The sequence below is a fragment of the Vitis vinifera genome, chromosome 14 (assembly GCF_030704535.1).
Source record: "Vitis vinifera cultivar Pinot Noir 40024 chromosome 14, ASM3070453v1".
Lineage (NCBI taxonomy): Eukaryota > Viridiplantae > Streptophyta > Magnoliopsida > Vitales > Vitaceae > Vitis > Vitis vinifera.
Window position 1 is genome coordinate 9,887,933 of NC_081818.1, and position 20,309 is coordinate 9,908,241.

General features: G+C 35.1%; 1 protein-coding gene and 1 pseudogene across 1 annotated transcript in view; one reads left to right on the top strand and one right to left on the bottom strand.

Moving 5' to 3' along the window:
• LOC100258649 (serine/threonine-protein phosphatase PP1) overlaps positions 1 to 4,861 on the bottom strand; it is a 43,667-nt gene extending 38,806 nt beyond the window's left edge. The window contains exon 1 of the mRNA XM_010661932.3: positions 4,346 to 4,861. Within this exon, the coding sequence (XP_010660234.1) occupies positions 4,346 to 4,520 (175 nt within the window). The 5' untranslated portion in view covers positions 4,521 to 4,861. The remainder of the gene's footprint in view (positions 1 to 4,345) is intronic.
• Positions 4,862 to 7,005: 2,144 nt separating this feature from the next.
• On the top strand, positions 7,006 to 8,203 carry LOC100853287 (zinc finger CCCH domain-containing protein 3-like; annotated as a pseudogene).
• Positions 8,204 to 20,309: the final 12,106 nt, after the last annotated feature.

Here is a 20,309-nt window from a genome sequence, read left to right on the forward strand (position 1 = left end):
ATTCTAGAGTTGCATTACATCAAATCCCTAGAGAAGAAGAGTTCTTATTTACAACAATGACAAAGGTGAAGTGAAATATTTATATTACAAACCACATTACATAAGAGTCTCAGACACTATTATACATGTGTACTGTTTTATTATCAAGTGAATGAATTGGTTTTTCCATCTAATAAAAAACGATCAAAAAAAGTAGTTGAACTACTAAAGGAGGTGGGAAAAGAAAAACCCCTCGTAGAAAAGAAATTAAATGCTTAGGTCCCTGCTTTGCTAATAGTAATAGATTTGTCATGTAGCTAAAAAACAAGGAACCTTGACTTTGAAGCAATATAAAAAGTTTGGCAGAATCAAACCATCAAATTTTTGGAATCCTCTTTCTCAACAAATTCTCTCTCCCACCCACCCCGTCCCCCCACCCAAAAAAAAAAAAAAAATGAATAGCCCACATCTTTGGCCCAAATTCATGCTTTCTAATATGGCTAGTATCTTACATGGATTCAAATGTCGCCAACTGTCCATCTGATATTTCTAATATCAGCAACTAACAAAGCAAAAAATGGTGAGGAATTTCAATGAGGTTGCTATCAACGAAGCTTCAATCTCAGTCTCAGTCTCCTCCAAAGTCCAATCCACCATTCCGCTATTAATGTTCAAAACCCTTCTTTTTCTTTCTCACTAACCAATCCCCCTTTACTTTCTCTCCAAGCCTACCTCTTATCTTTTTCAAACATCTCTTACAAACCAGCACTCACCTAGGTCCACCAGAGATACCCACTAAGAACCACCACACAGTCGCCTTCTTCCTCAGTTCCATCACTGGGTCTAATCTTTGTCCAGCCATCATCGTCGCCACCATTGATAGCCTTACCAACAATTACAAATACTATAATTATAACATCCAAAGTGAGAAGTTTTCACCCATCGGTTTGGAGGATGATTTGGCCAAACTTGCAATATTTGAGAACTCTACAAACATTTAAAAAAAAAAAAATCAAATTATTCTATACACTCCCATACACTCAAGAATATTAAAATACACCATAACAAATTCACCATTATCCATGTACCTTCTCCCATTCTGTGCCTTTTATGTCACTTTATTGCTTCCATTTGGTGATTCCAAAATTAAAATATAGGATGCAGTTAGTGATGCAAGGTCTACGTAGTAGGGGGTCAATGGTCCATTTAGTTGTGTAGCTTAGTTTTTTTAATTAAGATTTTTTTGAAGTAAAAAATTTAAACTATTTCATAAATATAATATGTTTTAAGTATTGAAATATGGTATATTTTCAAACAATGCAATTCAATGAAATAAAATTTTAAAACTTTTTCTGGAATTTCAACTCTATATTTCTGTAAGATCTAACCATCAATATTTCACATATTTCTAATATTTTGATCCTTGGAATCTTAGACTCAAAAGCTAAAATACTCTCCAGCATGTTTAAAGAATGTTCTCACCAGTGTACCAGATTAATCTACGAGTACTCCGCCAATCTTTAGTTGTTATAGGTTACCCAAAGGATATCCATCAAAACTTTGTTTGACACAACCCACTAACACTCAAGTCCATATTGGAAGTGCCTCCTCAATTGAAAAAAGGCATGCTAGGTTCCAATCCAGTAATACAATACTAAAAACTGTGCTTTCAAATGATAAACTAGTTGACAGCCAGTGAGGAGCAGAGAAATAAAATAAATTCCACATACTTTCACCAAAAACTAATCTAGGGTTCATAATATAAATGTGCTAGATTCCGAACTAAGCAATTTTATCCATACATAGAGCACAATTTCATCAAAATAAACAACTAACTAATTAAATAAAAAGGATCTCGTAAAAACATCATGAATTGGTTGCAAGAAAATCTCTCTAGCAACTAGGTGCATCAAAGATTGAAAATATTTGTTGTTGTTGTACGAACTTAGAAGGATGATCATTTGAGAGAATTTGAAACATTCATCATGATACGTGAGTGGGAGAGAGTTTGAAACATTCATCATGATATGTGAGTGAGAGAAGTGGAGACATTCCTTTTAGCAGAGAGTAAGTTCATAGAGAGAGATAGAGATAGGAATGGTTTATTTGGAAAGAGTAAGGATGTAGAGGATCAGTCTCTTCTAGATTCTTCATCTCCAATTTTCTCCTAAATCTTTTTCAAATCAGCATAAATTCATCAAAAATCAAATGTGACTTCATTAAATTAATATAGTAAATTCCAAATTAAACAAACAAATCCTTACTCCGAATACAAATTCATCAAAGAAATCAAATATAACATTAACCAACTTTTTCTCATGCTAAGAAATCAAATCCTTATTCTAATTTACATCCATCAAAAGATCAAATGTAGCTCATACAATTGACTCGCTTAAATTGCAAAATAAGCAATTCAGTTGCCAGATAGAAAGAAAATTATTTCAAAAAGGACCACTAAATATAGATTCAAAACATAAACAAAGTTTACCTCAAATTAAGCAATTTATTCCATACCCCATAACACTATTCCAAGGAAAGACCAAAAGTGAGTTCATAAAACAAACAAAGCACATTCCAATTTTAGCTAGTTAATCCAGACCAAGAACACAAATTCACCAAAAATGAAAATGAATGAGCAAACCACATTGCTGATTTTTCCAATTATTCAGAAGGCAAATAAATATTTAATTACAAACTGTCAACCAAAAAAGGGAGTTTGACCCAAGAACTTAAGTATACAAAGGATGCCAAAAGATTAAGGAAAAATGATCCACAACCCTGCTGGTAAAACACCATACAATCAATTATCAATTCTTGGATTGTTTGATGGGAGTTTATAGCTACAACATATTAGGTTGTCCTAAGAAAAAATCTCTCAAGAGCCTACACAAAGCAATCAAATATCCAACTTCAACAGCTGAACCTGCTTTACAAGTTGAACAAAACTTCGAGGCAATTTATGACATCATCGAGAATGGGTTGATCCACCTTGTAGTCTTATACACATCCTCAACAACAAAGCCAACCTCCTTCCCCTGTTCAAGCATTCATGGTCCACCAAAGAAACACACTGACATAGAACCAAAGAAATAATAGAGTTACATGTATCTTTAGAGAATCACATGCATTGAAGATTGCAGATGCTGGTTGTTGTTGTTGTTGCTTTATGTTTCAGAGTGTCATTTAGTGGCTCTCAAACATTGATTGCAATGGGAAATTGGAAAAATGGAGACATTCCTTTAAGCAGAGGATAAGCTGAATGTGTGCCTTTGTGTCTGTGTGTGTTTCTCACCATTCTCTCCATTCTCTTAACCTCCAGCTTTCCTCCTAAATCTTGGCATGTCCACATATAAAATGGATTTATCAGCATATATAGGTCAGGAACATAGGGTGGTCATATTTGCCTTAGCTAATCTAACAGAATCAATCTAATGCATTAATTTGCTGCAACATAGTTTTTACATTATGGAACATAGTTTTAACATAATGGTGCTCTCATTTCTATGATACAAACTGTCTCCATACCCAACACAAATTTTCCAAAGTCAGCACAAATTTCATCACAAATCAAAGCAATTGAACATGAGCCATAAAATTAAAATACCTAATTACGCAAAAGCAATTCAATCCACAGCTATCGTATAGACTTCATGAACAAAACCAACAAAGCTCAAAAGTTTAAAACACTTAATTTCAAGATCAGCAATTCAATCAAAATTCAGCCAAAACCCAAAGCAAAATTTCACCCAAAAAAAAAGGCAAATAATGGTTCAAAATTTAAACACACTGTACTAAATTAAGCAAACTTAACCCACTGTCATGCACCCATAAAAAAGAATAAATGAAACACCAGTTGTGAGTTCGTAAAATCAACAAAGGACAATCCAAATTATGTCATTCAACCCAAACCAAGACACAAATTCGTGAAAACAAAAATAAAATTAAAGAAAAATAGAAAGAAAAAAAAAATGAGGTATAACCCACTGTGCTACTTTTCCTACTAATTCAGAAAACAAACATAGAATGTCACAACATAAGCAATTTAATCCATGCCCAAAAACCACACACATTGGTTCATAAAATTAATACATCATAACCAAATTAAGCAAATTTAATTCACACTCAGAACACAATTCACCAAAAAACCCATTATGGGCACACAAAATCAGCAACTTATGTTGCAAAGTAAGCAAATTTAATCCATACCCAGAATACAAATTCACCAAGAACCCGGCATGAGTCTATAAATTCAGTACCCTACATTCGAAACTAAGCAATTTAATCCCTACTCATGACTCAACTTCACCCAAAAGGAAAGAGAAAAAAAAAGACATAAAGAAAAAAAAATTGGGTTTCACAAAAGTACCGCAAATCTTGATGGGTGCACATAGCTCCAACAAATTGGGCTGTTTTAAGAAAATCTCCCTAGAAACTACACAGAGTTGCCGGATCTCTGACTCCGATAACTGCACCTGCTTCCCGGGTCGAAGACGAACTTCGCGAAGCCGATTGATTATGTCGTCGAGAACTGAAGGGTCCATTTCACGATCACCACCACCGCCGCCGCCAACGCCACCAAAGTCAACCTCTCTCTCGAAGCTGTAAAAGAAATGGAGTACGGGAGAGAGAGGAGACAGAGAGAGAAAGAAGTGAGAAAGCTACGTGCCTTGGAGATGAGCAATGTTGGGCCTTGTCGTTTTGTGATTAGGAGGGTGTCGTTTTGAGAAGGTTTGAAGCATTCGTCGCTATGAGTGTGGGAAAAAGCGGACACTGGCTCTTTGGAGGAGAGAGAAAGAGAAGCGCCCTGACCTAGAGAGAGACTGAGTGTGTCTTCGGGTTCCCTGCAGTTCCTCGGTGTCAGTTTTTGACCTCGACGATCCTTGACAAAGTCATCCCAATTTAAAAATATAACTTATTTTTCAGATTTTTTTCTAAAAATAATTCTAACAACCAAATCTATTTTTATTTTTATTTTTATTTTTGGAATTTTATAGTAGAAATTTTAAAAAATAGAGATATAAAAACTCTTCATTCTCAAATTCTTTTAAAGTTAATATAAAAAAAATTATGTTTACCTTACTTCTTGTTTTCATTTTCTAAGAAAATAGAAAATAAGTTAAAGTATATGTATGGACATTTAAGGTCTATATGTTAATTGTTTTTTGAGAAAAAAAAAATAGAAAAACATATTTAAAAATTAAAAATAGAAAATAATCTTATGTTGTTAAAAACAAAAAATACGTTATTTTATGAAAATATATTTTAACCGTTTTCAGTTGTTTTTTAAGATTATTTTTAAAAATAATTAAAAGAATGATTAAAATTAAAACATTTATTTTTTAAAAATATCTTAAAACATAAAAAAGATGATAAGAATATTTCAAGTTCTCAAACAAACTTTTCTTCCATAAAATAATCTTTAAAATATAGTTCTCAAAAACAATTTTTTGAAAAGGTTTCAAAACACTTTCCAAACGTATTGTAGGATTGTTTGGTTATGTTTTCTAATATTTGTTTTTAAAAATTATTTTTAAGTTAAGTATTTTATAAAAAAATAAAGGTGTATGATAAATTGTTTTTCCAAACAAACTTTTCTTCCATAAAATAATCTTTAAAACATAGTTCTCAAAAACAATTTTTTGAAAAGGTTTCAAAACACTTTCCAAACGTATTGTAGGATTGTTTGGTTATGTTTTCTAATATTTGTTTTTAAAAATTATTTTTAAGTTAAGTATTTTATAAAAAAAAAAAATAAAGGTGTATGATAAATTGTTTTTCAAAATAATTTTTAAAATAAAAAATAAAAAACTTGTTTGGATAAGTTGTTTTTAAAAATAATTTTTTTGTTTTGATTTTATAAAAAAATTATAAATTCAATTTATATAATATTAATTAAATTTAATTCAAATCTTTTTAAAAATGAAAATATTTTTATAATTACAAATAAAGTAAAAAATAAATATTTTTTAATAAAACATAAATAGTAACATTATAATAAAATCATAAAATTATATTTTTTATTAAAAAAATATGTATATATGTTAGAAACAATAGGATATTAATGTCTTCATAATTTTTTTGGTTAAAAATTATTAATTGTAATAATTTAAAAATAATAACTGTTAATAATACTTTATTTAGAATAAATAGCAAATCAAGTTTAATTTTTTTAACATGTAAATGAGTCAAATTTTTTATTACATGCACAAATTTAGTATTCAATTGTAAACATAATTGTAGACCCCATTTTTGCAAACCAAAGGTTTTTAGTTTTTTATTTTTTTTATTTTTTTTCTTTTATTAAGGAATTGGAGAGCATTTCATTGGGAGTGGGGGACACCTCCCATGAAGCTCCATGCATGGGCGTGTGGTGAACATCAGCAGCTCGCCCATGATGGTGGTTGGAGAGGGTGACATATTGGCTGAATGATGCACAGTGGAGCAGGTAGTGGCTTGAGGGAGAAGACAGAAACAGGGGAAGGAAAAAGAGCTAGAAAATGGGAGCAAGAGAGGTTGAAGAAGAAAATTTTGAGAGAGCTTGAGAAGAAACCAGTTTAAGGGTGGATAGCTTGGGGATAGAGGATTTTCTGGAGAGAGCAGAAAACAGAGCTTGAAGTCAGGCTAGCTTTCGCTTGAGAAGAGGTTTTTCAGGTACAGACCCTGTTTTCACCATTGTCTCTGCTCATTATCTTCTCCATCTTATTTCTGGATATTATTGCTTGTTTTGGGTATGAACATCAAGCCATATGTTTAGCTTTCATTAATATCTGGAATAACTGTGGATTTGTTGTTATTGTTTTATCATTTTCTTCTTCTTGGCTTTGCTGAAGAGTACTTGACTCTGTTTTTAGCTTCACTGTGAGATATCTCAGAATTCACACCACTATTTTTGTATGAACCTATGGTCTCTTAACCCGCTTGCAAGCCCGTGGATGGAAGAATGAAATAAGGCTTCACTCGTTGATTTTCTTCTCTTATACATGTTTTTGTAAATGTTCTTTTACGTTTTCCTTTATTCTTAACGAAATGGGTCATGAGAGTGGTGTGGTTTGGATTGGGTTGATGGGTCTAGTTCTTTGGACTATTCGTGGCATTTCTGCAAGTAGGGTTTGAGTAGAAAACAAGTTGATGCAGATGGGTTGACAGGGATGCAAATTAGGCTTCCTACAGCAGTTGAAGTCAACAAGGTTGGTGATGTTCTTATCATGGATGTTCGTATAGAAACAGATCCAGGAAAGATAGAAAATTATGCTCTGAACCTAGAGCCATTGTCTGAGTCTGGACCGAGTTATGGAGCTATTGAGACACAATCAGTGAATTCCTAGAAAGAATTGGACAACCTGACTGTGGGTACTATTTGAAGACAAGAACATGCAAATATGGATCTATATGTAAATATCATCACTCACGGGACAGGCTTGATGCTGGACCAGTCTCATTGAACATTGTAGGTCTATCCATGCGTCAGGAAGAAAAACCATGTTCTTACTACATGCGAACTGGGTTGTGTAAGTTTGGAGTTGCGTGCAAGTTTCATCATCTCCAGCCTGCATCAATTGGAACTGTTTTGCCTGTAACTGGCTCTGTTGCCTTTGGATCTACAGGCATATCAATTACACCTTCATCAGGGTTATCGTATGTGGGTGGTATTCCAGCATGGTTATTACCACGAGCACCATATATGCCTGGCCCACGTATGCAAGGTCCACAAACCTACATGCCTATTGTCCTTTCTCCTTCTCAAGGCATTATACCTGCACAAGGTTGGAACACTTACATGGGAAACATGAGTCCCATATCTTCAACTAGTATTCTGGGATCCAATCTTGTCTACAACACCAAGAATCCGAGTGAGTCAAGTTCCAATGGGCAGGTGCATTTGTTGTCATTGTCGATTCCACATTTACCTGAGAGGCGAGATCAACCAGAATGCTAGTATTTCATGAGCACAGGGAGTTGTAAATACGATTCTGATTGCAAGTATCATCACCCAAAAGAAAGAATTGCTTAGTTAGCAACAAATACTTTAGGTCCGCTCGATCTTCCCTCGAGACCAGGGCAGGCTGTATGTTTTCACTATAATTTGTATGGACTCTACAGGTATGGTCCAACTTGCAAATTTGACCACCCTTTGACCGGATATTCTTCTTATAATTATTGTTTGAGCTTGCCCCCTCTATCTATACTTGAACCATCTCTCTTACCATTTTTCTCATCCTCCTAAACCCACTAAACTCATTAATCTCATTTTCCTTCGTCTTTCATTCCCTCAAAGACACCCGAAACCTTTGTAAATCCTCCATCGAAACCTCTTTCCATCTCTCAATACCCATAAAGTCCACTTCTCTCACTATCCTACATCTATTTCACCGCACCCACCAATATCCATCCTTCATATCCTTTATATCCACACCACTACCCAACTCACCCATTCCTCTCATCACCTACCTCATCCTCCACCCTTCATTCCCCATTCACCTATTCCTTATCCTTTAAATCTACTGTCTTCAACCCATTCACCCTAAACTCATGTTGCCCCACTCATTCTTTCCTAATCCTCCCCACGCACATGCAATTTATGCGCATGGCCCATTAGCATCCTTCCCAAGCCTTCCCATAAAATCCGTTCTCCATCGAATTCGAATCCCAAGCCAAATACCCCTCATATTCTACCCATTTTCTCAAGCCAAACCATCCTCCCAACCATACCTATCATCGTCCATGCCCACACTTCCAATTTTCAAATACCTATTGGACCCGTTTTCTCACCACTCTTCATCATTCATTTCATCAATGATATCCACATCCTTCAATCACCACACCCACATTTTCATTCTTCATATCCCAATACACCCATCCCCATTCATACCTTTATTTTTCTCTAACACCCAATACCCACTTCACTCACCACCTTTCTCATCTTCACAAACTCACTGCCCACCGAACCCATTTGTCCCACATCACGTATCCTCCATGCCCATCTTTAAACCCACTTATCTCTTTACATTTTCACTCATACCCATTAAACCCACTTCCCACTAACCTCCACTACCCATTCCGCTAACCCCATACTCCTATCCTCTTGTACCATCCATTCCCATCATGCACATACACCACCTATCACCCCTACCATCCGTCTAACCCACCTTCATCTCATTTCAATTATTTCCCACATACATGGAGCTCCACGTGCACATGGCCACCCTTCACTCCTTCCACACTTACCACACGCTCATGTTTCCACCACTAATAACCCACATCTTCCATGCCCATCCAGCAAACCTATCACTACACTCTCACCTTCCTCCTCATTCACACCTACCCCCAACTGCCATCCTCACAATTTCTTTTCCACAAATTCACTTCCATTTTTCCTCATGTGCGTCTTTAGTGTCGGTTCTTAGTTTCCCAAAAAATAAGTTTCCAGAAAGTGTTGGACATCAAGATGTTGGCTTTGTGGAGCCTAGTTTTGTTTTATTCGATTTGACGACCTGACCCGAATAATATTGCATGGCTTTTTAATGGGAGATTTATTGAGGCATGTTGGGCTCGTTTAGCCCATTGTGGAACCACCTTTTGTAATTAGGGGTTTTTAGTGTGGTGGGGTTGCCGTGTTATATATATAGAGAGAATATTGTAGCCGCTAGGTTGTACTCTGTATTCTTTCCTGATAATAGTGATATCCCTGCAACTCCGTGGACGTAGGCAAATTGCCGAACCACGTAAATACTGTCTTGTGCGTGTGATTGTTTTTTCTTTGGCGTGTGTTTTATCTAATTTTTGTTTCTCACGGGTTGTGAATTCGGTTTAATTCCCTTCAATTGGTATCAGAGCCTAGGGTTAGGTTTGAGTGGGAGCAATGACGGAGGAAGCAGGAAAGGCGTCTGGAATAGAAAAGTTTGATGGCATAGACTTTGCGTATTGGAGGATGCAGATTGAAGATTATCTCTATGGGAGGAAATTGCATCTGCCTCTTTTAGGGACAAAACCTGAGAGTATGAAAGCTGAGGAATGGGCGCTTCTTGACAGACAGGTTCTAGGAGTTATTAGGTTAACTTTGTCTAGGTCTGTTGCACACAATGTTGTAAAGGAGAAGACCACAACAGATCTGATAAAGGCTTTGTCCGGTATGTATGAAAAGTCGTCCGCAAACAATAAGGTGCATTTGATGAAAAAATTGTTCAATTTGAAGATGGCAGAGAATGCATTAGTAGCACAACATCTAAATGAATTTAATACAATCACAAATCAATTGTCGTCTGTAGAAATTGATTTTGATGATGAGATTCATACTCTGATCGTCTTGGCTTCTTTGCCAAACAGTTGGGAGGCAATGAGGATGGCAGTAAGCAATTCTACGGGAAAGGAAAAGCTCAAGTACAATGATATACGAGATTTAATTCTGGTTGAGGAGATTCGCCGAAGAGATGCAGGTGAAACCTCAGGATTTGGTTTTGCCCTAAACCTTGAGACAAGAGGCAGAGGTAATAACAGAAATTCAAATCAGGGTAGATCAAATTCCAGAAATTCTAATCGGAACAGAAGCAAATCTAGATCAGGCCAACAAGTACAATGCTGGAATTGTGGGAAAACATGTCACTTTAAAAGGCAATGTAAAAGCCCTAAGAAGAAGAATGAAGATGATTATGCTAATACTATAACAGAAGAGGTACAGGATGCATTACTTCTTGCAGTAGATAATCCACTTAATGATTGGGTTTTGGATTCAGGAGCTTCGTTTCATACCACTCCACACCAAGAAATCATACAGAATTATGTTGCAGGTGATTTTGGTAAGGTGTATTTGGTTGATGGTTCAGCCTTGGATGTTGTGGGTCTGGGAGACGTCCGGATATCGTTGCCCAATGGGTCTGTTTGGTTACTGGAGAAGGTTCGACATATTCCTGACCTGAGGAGGAATCTGATTTTTGTTGGACAACTTGATGATGAAGGACATGCAATACTATTTGTTGGTGGTACTTGGAAGGTTACAAAGGGAGCTAGGGTATTGGCTCGTGGAAAGAAGACTGGCACTCTGTATATGACCTCATGGCCAAGAGACACAATTGCAGTTGCTGATGCAAGTACTGATACAAGCCTATGACACCGCAGACTTGGTCACATGAGTGAGAAAGGGATGAAGATGTTGTTGTCAAAAGGAAAACTACCAAAATTGAAGTCCATTGATTTTGACATGTGTGAAAGTTGCATCTTAGGAAAGCAAAAAAAGGTGAGCTTCTTGAAAACTGGCAGGACACCGAAGACTGAAAAATTGGAACTAGTACACACTGATTTGTGGAGGCCTTCTCCGGTTGCATCCCTAGGAGGTTCAAGGTACTACATCACCTTTATTGATGACTCAAGTAGAAAGGTATGGGTTTATTTTCTGAAAAATAAATCTGATGTATTTGTAACTTTTAAGAAGTGGAAAGCCATGGTTGAGACAGAAACAGGTTTGAAAGTAAAATGTTTGAGGTCAGATAATGGAGGAGAGTACATAGATGGAGGATTCAGTGAGTATTGTGTTGCACAGGGAATTAGGATGGAGAAGACCATTCCTGGGACACCACAGCAGAATGGTGTGGCTGAGCGCATGAATAGAACTCTCAATGAGCGTGCTAGAAGTATGAGGTTGCATGCTGGACTACCAAAAACTTTTTGGGCTGATGCTGTTAGCACTGCAGCTTACCTGATAAACCGAGGACCATCAGTTCCCATGGAGTTCAGACTTCCTGAGGAGGTTTGGAGCGGTAAAGAGGTGAAGTTTTCACATTTAAAAGTCTTTGGTTGTGTTTCTTATGTTCATATTGATTTTGATGCTCGTAGTAAACTTGATGCAAAGTCAAAAATATGTTTTTTCATTGGCTATGGTGATGAGAAATTTGGCTATAGGTTTTAGGATGAACAAAACAGGAAAATCATCAGAAGTAGAAATATGATATTTAATGAACATGTTATGTACAAGGACAGGTCAACTGTAACGTCAGATGTTACAGAGATAGATCAAAATAAATCTGAATTTGTCAACTTAGATGAATTGACTGAAAGTACTGTCCAAAAAGGGGGTGAAGAAGATAAGGAGAATGTAAATTCACAGGTAGATTTGAGTACACTTGTAGCTGAAGTTCGCAGATCTTCCAGGAACATTAGACCCCCACAGCGTTATTCACCTGTTTTAAATTATCTCCTGTTGACTGATGGTGGTGAGCCAGAGTGTTATAATGAAGCCTTGCAAGATGAGAATTCAAGCAAGTGGGAGTTAGCCATGAAGGATGAGATGGATTCCTTGTTGGGGAATCAGACATGGGAACTGACTGAATTGCCAGTAGGAAAGCAGGCTTTGCACAACAAGTGAGTATACAGAATAAAGAATGAGCATGATGGTAGCAAACGTTACAAGGCCAGATTAGTTGTTAAAGGGTTCCAGCAGAAGGAGGGCATTGACTACATAGAGATTTTTTCTCCAGTTGTGAAGATGTCAAAAATTAGACTTGTACTTGGAATGGTGGCTGCAGAAAACTTACATCTTGAGCAGTTAGATGTGAAGACAGCATTCCTTCATGGTGACTTGGAGGAAGACCTTTACATGATTCAGCCAGAAGGGTTCATTGTTCAGGGACAAGAGAATCTAGTCTGCAAACTGAGAAAGAGCTTGTATGGCCTTAAACAAGCTCCTAGACAGTGGTACAAGAAGTTTGACAATTTTATGCATAGAATTGGGTTCAAGAGATGTGAAGTTGATCATTGTTGCTATGTTAAGTCCTTTAACAATTCTTACATCATATTACTGTTGTATGTAGATGATATGCTTATTGCAGGGTCTGACATTGAGAAGATTAATAATTTGAAGAAGCAATTGTCCAAACAGTTTGCAATGAAGGATTTGGGAGCTGCAAAGCAAATCCTTGGTATGAGAATCATTAGAGACAAAGCTAATGATACATTGAAGCTTTCACAGTCAGAGTATGTGAAGAAAGTTCTCAGCAGGTTTAACATGAATGAAGCTAAACCAGTTAGCACACCATTAGGTAGTCATTTCAAACTAAGCAAAGAACAGTCACCGAAGACAGAAGAAGAAAGGGACCATATGAGCAAGGTGCCCTATGCCTCAGCTATTGGCAGCTTGATGTATGTTATGGTGTGTACAAGGCCAGGCATTGCATATGCAGTGGGAGTTGTGAGCAGATTCATGAGTAAGCCTGGAAAGCAGCATTGGGAGGCAGTCAAGTGGATTTTAAGATATCTAAAGGGTTCATTAGATACATGTCTTTGCTTCACAGGTGCAAGTTTGAAACTGCAGGGTTATGTAGATGCTAATTTTGCTGTTGATATTGATAGTAGAAAGAGTATTACTGGGTTTGTTTTTACTCTAGGTGGTACAACTATATCATGGACTTCAAATCTACAGAAGATTGTTACTTTGTCTACTACAGAAGCTGAGTATGTTGCAGCAACTGAAGCTGGAAAGGAGATGATTTGGCTACATGGTTTCTTAGATGAATTGGGTAAGAAGCAGGAGATGGGCATTCTACACAATGACAGTCAGAGTGCAATTTTTCTTGCCAAAAATTCGGTTTTTCATTCAAAGTCGAAACATATACAAACAAAATGCCACTTTATCCGTTATCTTGTTGAGGATAAACTGGTAATACTTGAGAAGATTTATGGATCTAAGAACCCTGCAAACATGTTGACTAAGGGTGTCACTATTGAGAAGTTGAAGCTGTGCGCAGCTTCAATTGGTCTTCTAGCTTGAGGACAGGAGAATGAGTTGTGGGGATGAGGGATTGTTTCTTGGAGGATAGCGGTTTGATGTGGTGATTGGACTAGTCTCCAAGTGGGAGATTTGTTGGGCTTTGTGGAGCTTAGTTTTGTTTGATCCAATTTGACGACCCGACCCGAATAATATTGCATGGCTTTTTAATGGGAGATTTATTGAGGCCTGTTGGGCTCGTTTGACCCATTGTGGAACCATCTTTTGTAATTATGGTTTTTTAGTGTGGAGGGGTTGTCGTGTTATATATATAGAGAGAATATTGTAGCCGCTAGGTTGTACTTTGTATTCTTCCCTGATAATAGTGATATCCCTGCAACTCTGTGGACGTAGGCAAATTGCCGAACCACGTAAATACTGTCTTGTGCGTGTGATTGTTTTTTCTTTGGCGTGTGTTTTATCTAATTTTTGTTTCTCACGGGTTGGGAATTCGGTTTAATTCCCTTCACATGACTGAGCTAGTTTGCCCGTATCTTGTAGTGGGTGATGTCATCCATGTTGATTTGAGTACATCCACCGATGCTAATGAATTGGGGAATTTACATTCACCCTCTATTGATGCAAACAAAAACCCTAGCATTGCATTTGGAATTGATGATACATGTAGGCATCCCGCACCAAGTTCCAGTAACTGCTCAGCGTTTTTAACTCCAACATCTTCTTCATGAAGCCATTTCTCTTTTTCACATTCTGTGCTTGTGCCTTCTCATGACCCATCTCCTATGTTGATGGTATGATTAAGCATAATCAGGGCAATTACATAATTTGGAAAAGGCTTTTGGTGAAGATGCTAGAGTTGCACTGCCCTCATTCTTAACATATTTCACTCGCGAGCAGTAACACAAAAGACAGCCTTACATGTTGCATGGGCACGAATAGAATATCAGTTGCCATGTCTCACGCAGATGTGGACTCACCTTGAGCATCAAGCGGGAAGTAAAGTGAAGGAAGAAGAGATGGAGACAACCGAGCAATGGCCCATCCTTAGTCATAGCTAGTCACAGTATGCATCTCGACGTTCATGCTACACCACCGGAAACGCTACTTTGATTTTGCTTATGTTGGCAATATGAGTAACGCACCATATGGGAACATCAAGCATGCATTTTCTCTAGCCCGTTGAGAATGGAATGATCACTCCCATTTATTTTTTTATTTATTTTATTTTTACTTCATGACTACATAATGGTGGGAATTTAGAAAACCAAAGATGTGTCGTTCCGTGTCGAGGTAATGGATGGGGTATAGACCTTGGAAAATGGGAAGAGGTCTGCCATTTCACAAGTGAGCATCAGAGTCTTCAATGATGGTTTTTTTTTTTTAGGCAGCTGGGTGAGTTTGGATACGGAATGTGCTAAATTAAAGGTATTGGTGGAGAAATATCCAAATTACCCTTTGACTTTTGCTGATGACCTCTTGCACTATTGACAATGGTGGTGGTGCATAATGGGCATAAATTGGCCAATATTGACTGGAAAAGTATCAAGTGCTATGCAACTGCACCTGTAAGGTGCATGTTGTTAAATTTGGTAGTGGGCTATGCAGATCTCATCAATTCTGTCGTGCTTTAGGAAGACTCTCCACCCTGGGACCCACTCTTGCATGGCATACATGGCCACATTTGGTGGGCCATTCTTAAAGCGCACGTGGATGCTTCATTTCTTAAGTTCTTCATCTTTGCTTTCAAAAATTGATTTTCAAAAATCTGATTTTCGAATAATTTTCTTTTATTCTTTAACCTTTTATTTTATCTTATTTTGTTATTTCATTTTATTTTCTTAGTAATCTTAAAGTCAATGAAATCCCTTTTTAATAAAAGTTGCTACCATTCTCTATTCGACAAGCAATTTTTAAATCTTTCTTGGTCTTTTAAAATGTTTTAAAATAAACATTAATTTAACTTTGTAATTCCAAATAAATGAAAATTACGGAATCAATTCATGCAAAAATAAATAGGGTTTTGGTGGGGGCCCGACATTGGTGATGTTTTCTTTAAAATAAAAATAAATTTGAGTGAAGTGAAGCGTGATGCCTGATGATTTCATATTCTATTTAGTGATGCATGTGACATATTTTATGCTCATTATTGTGCACTTACCCCATTTCATGATAGCGCATTGTCATTTGCTGTCAAGGTACGCACTCGTTCTCATTCTGATCATTTTCTATGTATGTTTTAGCTTTCAGTGCATGATCATTTTGGTATCCATTGATTTCCTTATCAATTGTCATGATTGCTTCCTCTCATTAGTAGAGACCCATGTTTTAGGGACTTAGAGGGGTGTTACGGTCTTTATCGTACCTTCCCAATAAGTAACCTGACCCCTAAGCCCAAATTTGGTTTTTTACAAGCCATCTTTTCCAAATAAGGAGTCATACTTAGGATTTTCTTTCTTATTTTGCTTACCCTATAAAAATAAAACAAAAATAAGTGGCGACTCCAAATCATTTTCTAAAAAAAAAAAATCATTTTCAAATAAAAAGCGATTTCGCCATCGAGTGGAAATGCATAAGTTGAAATGTGGGGTTCACAATAATATCTTAAAATGTTTTGATTTAATCTACAAGTAATTAGATCAAATATTTTTTATTCTAAATTATTCTTAAAAATTAAATGATTCATTAAAGAATTTAAATTTTTAATTATATCTTACTTACTTTATAGTCTTTTTACCTTGTGAGAAAATTCAAAAAATATAGTTGTGTATATAAAACAAATAATAAAGTCAAGGCTTATAATATGTTCGTTTTCATTTATTTTTTTAGTAATTAAATCTATTTTTTGAATTTCAAGTTATGTTTAAAAAATTTTAAACCTATTAATAAATTGAATTCAAAGTGTCACTTGATTTGAAATTTATTTTTCTAGTGAAAAATTTATGAAAACATAATTACATGTAGAAAATACATAACAAAATCACTATGAACCAATTTTTATCCATAAATTTTTTGTATTAATAAATTTATTACTTGAGCGTCAAATTATTTTGAAAAATTACTAGACTTATTAATAAATTCAATGCATTAAATTTTATTTAATTTAGAGTACATTTATCTAGTGAAAAAAAAATGGAAAGCAATAATCCTATGTAGAAAAGAAACAATAGAGTTAATACTATTGGACTGATATATTTGCACAGATAAGCTTCCTTGGTACATAAATAGAGGAGCTAGCCATGATCAATGACCGTTGCTTCTACTCGATTAAAGATTACATGGATCAGTATTAGTCGAACTTTACTATTTAGTTGCATTATCAATACCAGGCAACATTCACCACATAGCTTCAAGCTTAACATGAGGAGATGATGACATATCTTCATCATGTCTTTCCACTTCCTTCTCCCTAGCCTTGAGATCAAGTTTAGTGGTTTCCCTTTGTTTTTTATGTTGGCAAATGGGGAGATATTCTCATACATAGACATATCTAGGGACTAGGAGTTATTTGGGATATTTCACTGTTATTAGGTCTTTTTGGTTATTTTGAACTTTTGATTGTTTTGGCTATACTTACTTTTTTTTACCTTTCTATTGGTTTTTGGATATGTGCTTTGGATGTATGTTACTCATGGTATATATGCTTTTGGAAATGTTTATTTCACTATGGATAGTTCATTTGCTATTTTCCTATGGATTTTAGGATAATTTCTTTCTAATGCACTCCATGTTGTTTACATGATACCTATTGGTACTTGATCTCATTAGTTAACTTTATTTTTGTTATTACAATCATCGGATGGATGATCTTTGCATTCTTATTGTTGAGTTTTTATCCAAGTTCCTCAATAAATTGAAATCGAACACCAATCTAAGAAGACGAAGAAAACAATACTAGTAGGATTTACGTGGTTCGGATCCAAGATTGAATCCTACGTCCACGTATCAAGATCACCTCCAAAAATCATTTAAGATTGAACCATTTTACACCCTCAAGAATATCTGAGAATCATCAAGTTCTCATTATAGTACATCAAAGAAGAGTCACACTCTGAAATCCTCTCACCTCTTTTTTGCAACTCAGAAAATTCTCCTCCCTTATTTTTTCTTCACACTTTTATATATGAGCACATAAAAAAATGTTAAGTAAATAGGTGTGCCAACTCACACTTCTAGTTAGTTAATCAACTAACTTTGCTTACATGGCTAATCAATTTGGACCACCAATTTCCACACTTATATATTTTATTCCATGTGCTTTAAGTCTCTTTGAGCTTTAATTACCTGATTTTCCATGCCCTTAATGAGGGAAACCTTTCTTCCTAGATAACTTAATTTTATTATCATTGAAAAAAAAAAGAGGAAGATTGTTAGCATAAGGGTTCTTCTAATTGGTTTTGATGATTACAAAATAAGGTTAAAGTTATGAATGGTTCAAATCAAGTCAAGTTTTTCAAATTTATTTGTGAAAATTCAAAGAAAGCTCAAGTAACCATGGAAGAGGTCAATATTGTGAGGACTTGAATCTCTTGAAGACTTGAAGTGACCTTAGACAAATAGTAAGATGGTATTTATTAGTGCACATAAGTCTAAATTGTGTTTTTATATACTCAAAAATTTATTTTCATCCTTTATTTACCTTAAATGATGAAGAAATGGAATAATTCTTCTTTTTAATTAAAACCTTAAGTTAAATTCTTTTAAAACTCAGTCTAAAAAGTTTTAAGAAGGTTTACTCAAGGTGCTCTAGACCACAAACTAGGATTTCTTTACAGTGCAACCAATTGAGGGGATTAAGAACTAGTTGAGCTCAATCGATTAAGGGTACATTTTACACACACACACACACACACACACACACGCACGCATGTTTGTAATAGCTATGGTTTAGCTGGTTGAGGCAAAGCCTCGATTGGTTGAGGACATGTCAAGGGCCGATTGCATCAATTGTTAAGGTTCAAAACTTTGATGGTCACCTGTAAAGCATTAAATGTCCAATGGCTAATGAACATGTTGAAGTGGTTGTTTGACTAATCAAGGGCTTCTATGACTTTTGGGGGGTCCCCAAGTTAGAAATTTATCAATTGAAGTGTTTTAGAGCATTTATTTATTAGAGGACAACTGAATTCAATTGAGAAAACATAATTTCTCTCATTTAAAGCTCTTCTTCAAAGTGCATTGATCTTTTATTTGCAAATTTTTTTGTGCACCCCAAATCCATCCTAGTTTTTATTTGTATTGTGAACTAAACTTGTTACTAAGTTTGAAATTCAGTATTTGATGGGATTGTGAAGGTCCATTGAAACCTTGGAATCAAAGTATAAGAAGTTTGAAGACTTTAACTTCAAAAGTCTTAAAGATAATGGAATGTTCACTCAGTTAAGAGTTTGAGGAGAGTGGATGTAAGCAATATCAAACCACGTGAAAGAGTTTTTATATCTCTTATCTCTATCTCTTTTTATTTTATTTAGTCTTACCCCTTAATTTCTCATTATTTTTGTCATTGGTTGATTGTTTTGAAAACGTTTTAAACATCTAATTCTCTCTCCTCCCCCTCACCATTCTTGAGTGATTTCCTTAACCTAGCTAGTTGTTTTTCATACTTTCTAAATATTTTTGAACTTAAAAAAGAAAATCTTTCCAAAATCTTGCCAAGATTCTTAAGTTTCTTAAATTGCTTTTTGGTAATATGATTTTTAAACTGATCCCAAGTTCACTAGGTTTTCTCTTGTATAAATATATTTATTGGGAGAGTTCTCAAAAGAATTTATGTGTCTAAGTTTTAAATCATTATTCTTTGCGATTAACCTTAAAGTTCAAAGGTGTTTATTTTTCATTTTTAAGTTTGTCATAGAGATTCACATCCCCTTAAAAAGTTGAGGTGTTCACTAGGAGCATGTGGATGTTGCATCACAAACATGAAGATTTAAGGATAACATCCATGCATGTAAATCTATGTACTTTTCTTTCATACTAGATTTATACTCTATAATCTCTAAATCTCTTGATTTTTCTTTTCACAAAGTCTATGGTTTTGTGTGTAGTTTTCCACATAATTCATGGTTTCTTGTGTGATAGATTTTTTTAAAATTCTTAAATAGAAATTAAAAACATAAAAATTTGGGCTAGAAAGGAATTACTATTCTAGGTATTTCATAAAAAAATAAAAATAATTTGAAATTCAAATATAGACCCAATAAATAACAGAACATAACATAGAATGATTTTACTATTTCTTTTTGACACATAGCTATATTTTTCCAAATTTTCTTCATAGAAAAACATATGCCAAACCAAGTAAGAATTAGTGTTTTAAACTTTTAATAATTATACTAATTTTCGAAATAGTTTGGAATTCCAAATTTGCCCCAATTAATATTATAAATTCATGAAAAAAAATTATCCACAATAATCCATCAATAATTGAGTGATAAATGGGAAAAAAACCTTGGCTTATTTATTTATATTAAAAACTGAATTTTATATATTTTTAGTTCATTTTAAATAAAATGTCACTAAATAGGATTATATTTTAAAATACTATAAGAAAAAAATACAATTATGTTTTTATTAAGACATTGATAGCCATATTTAATGGTATCTACTAAAACAATATTTT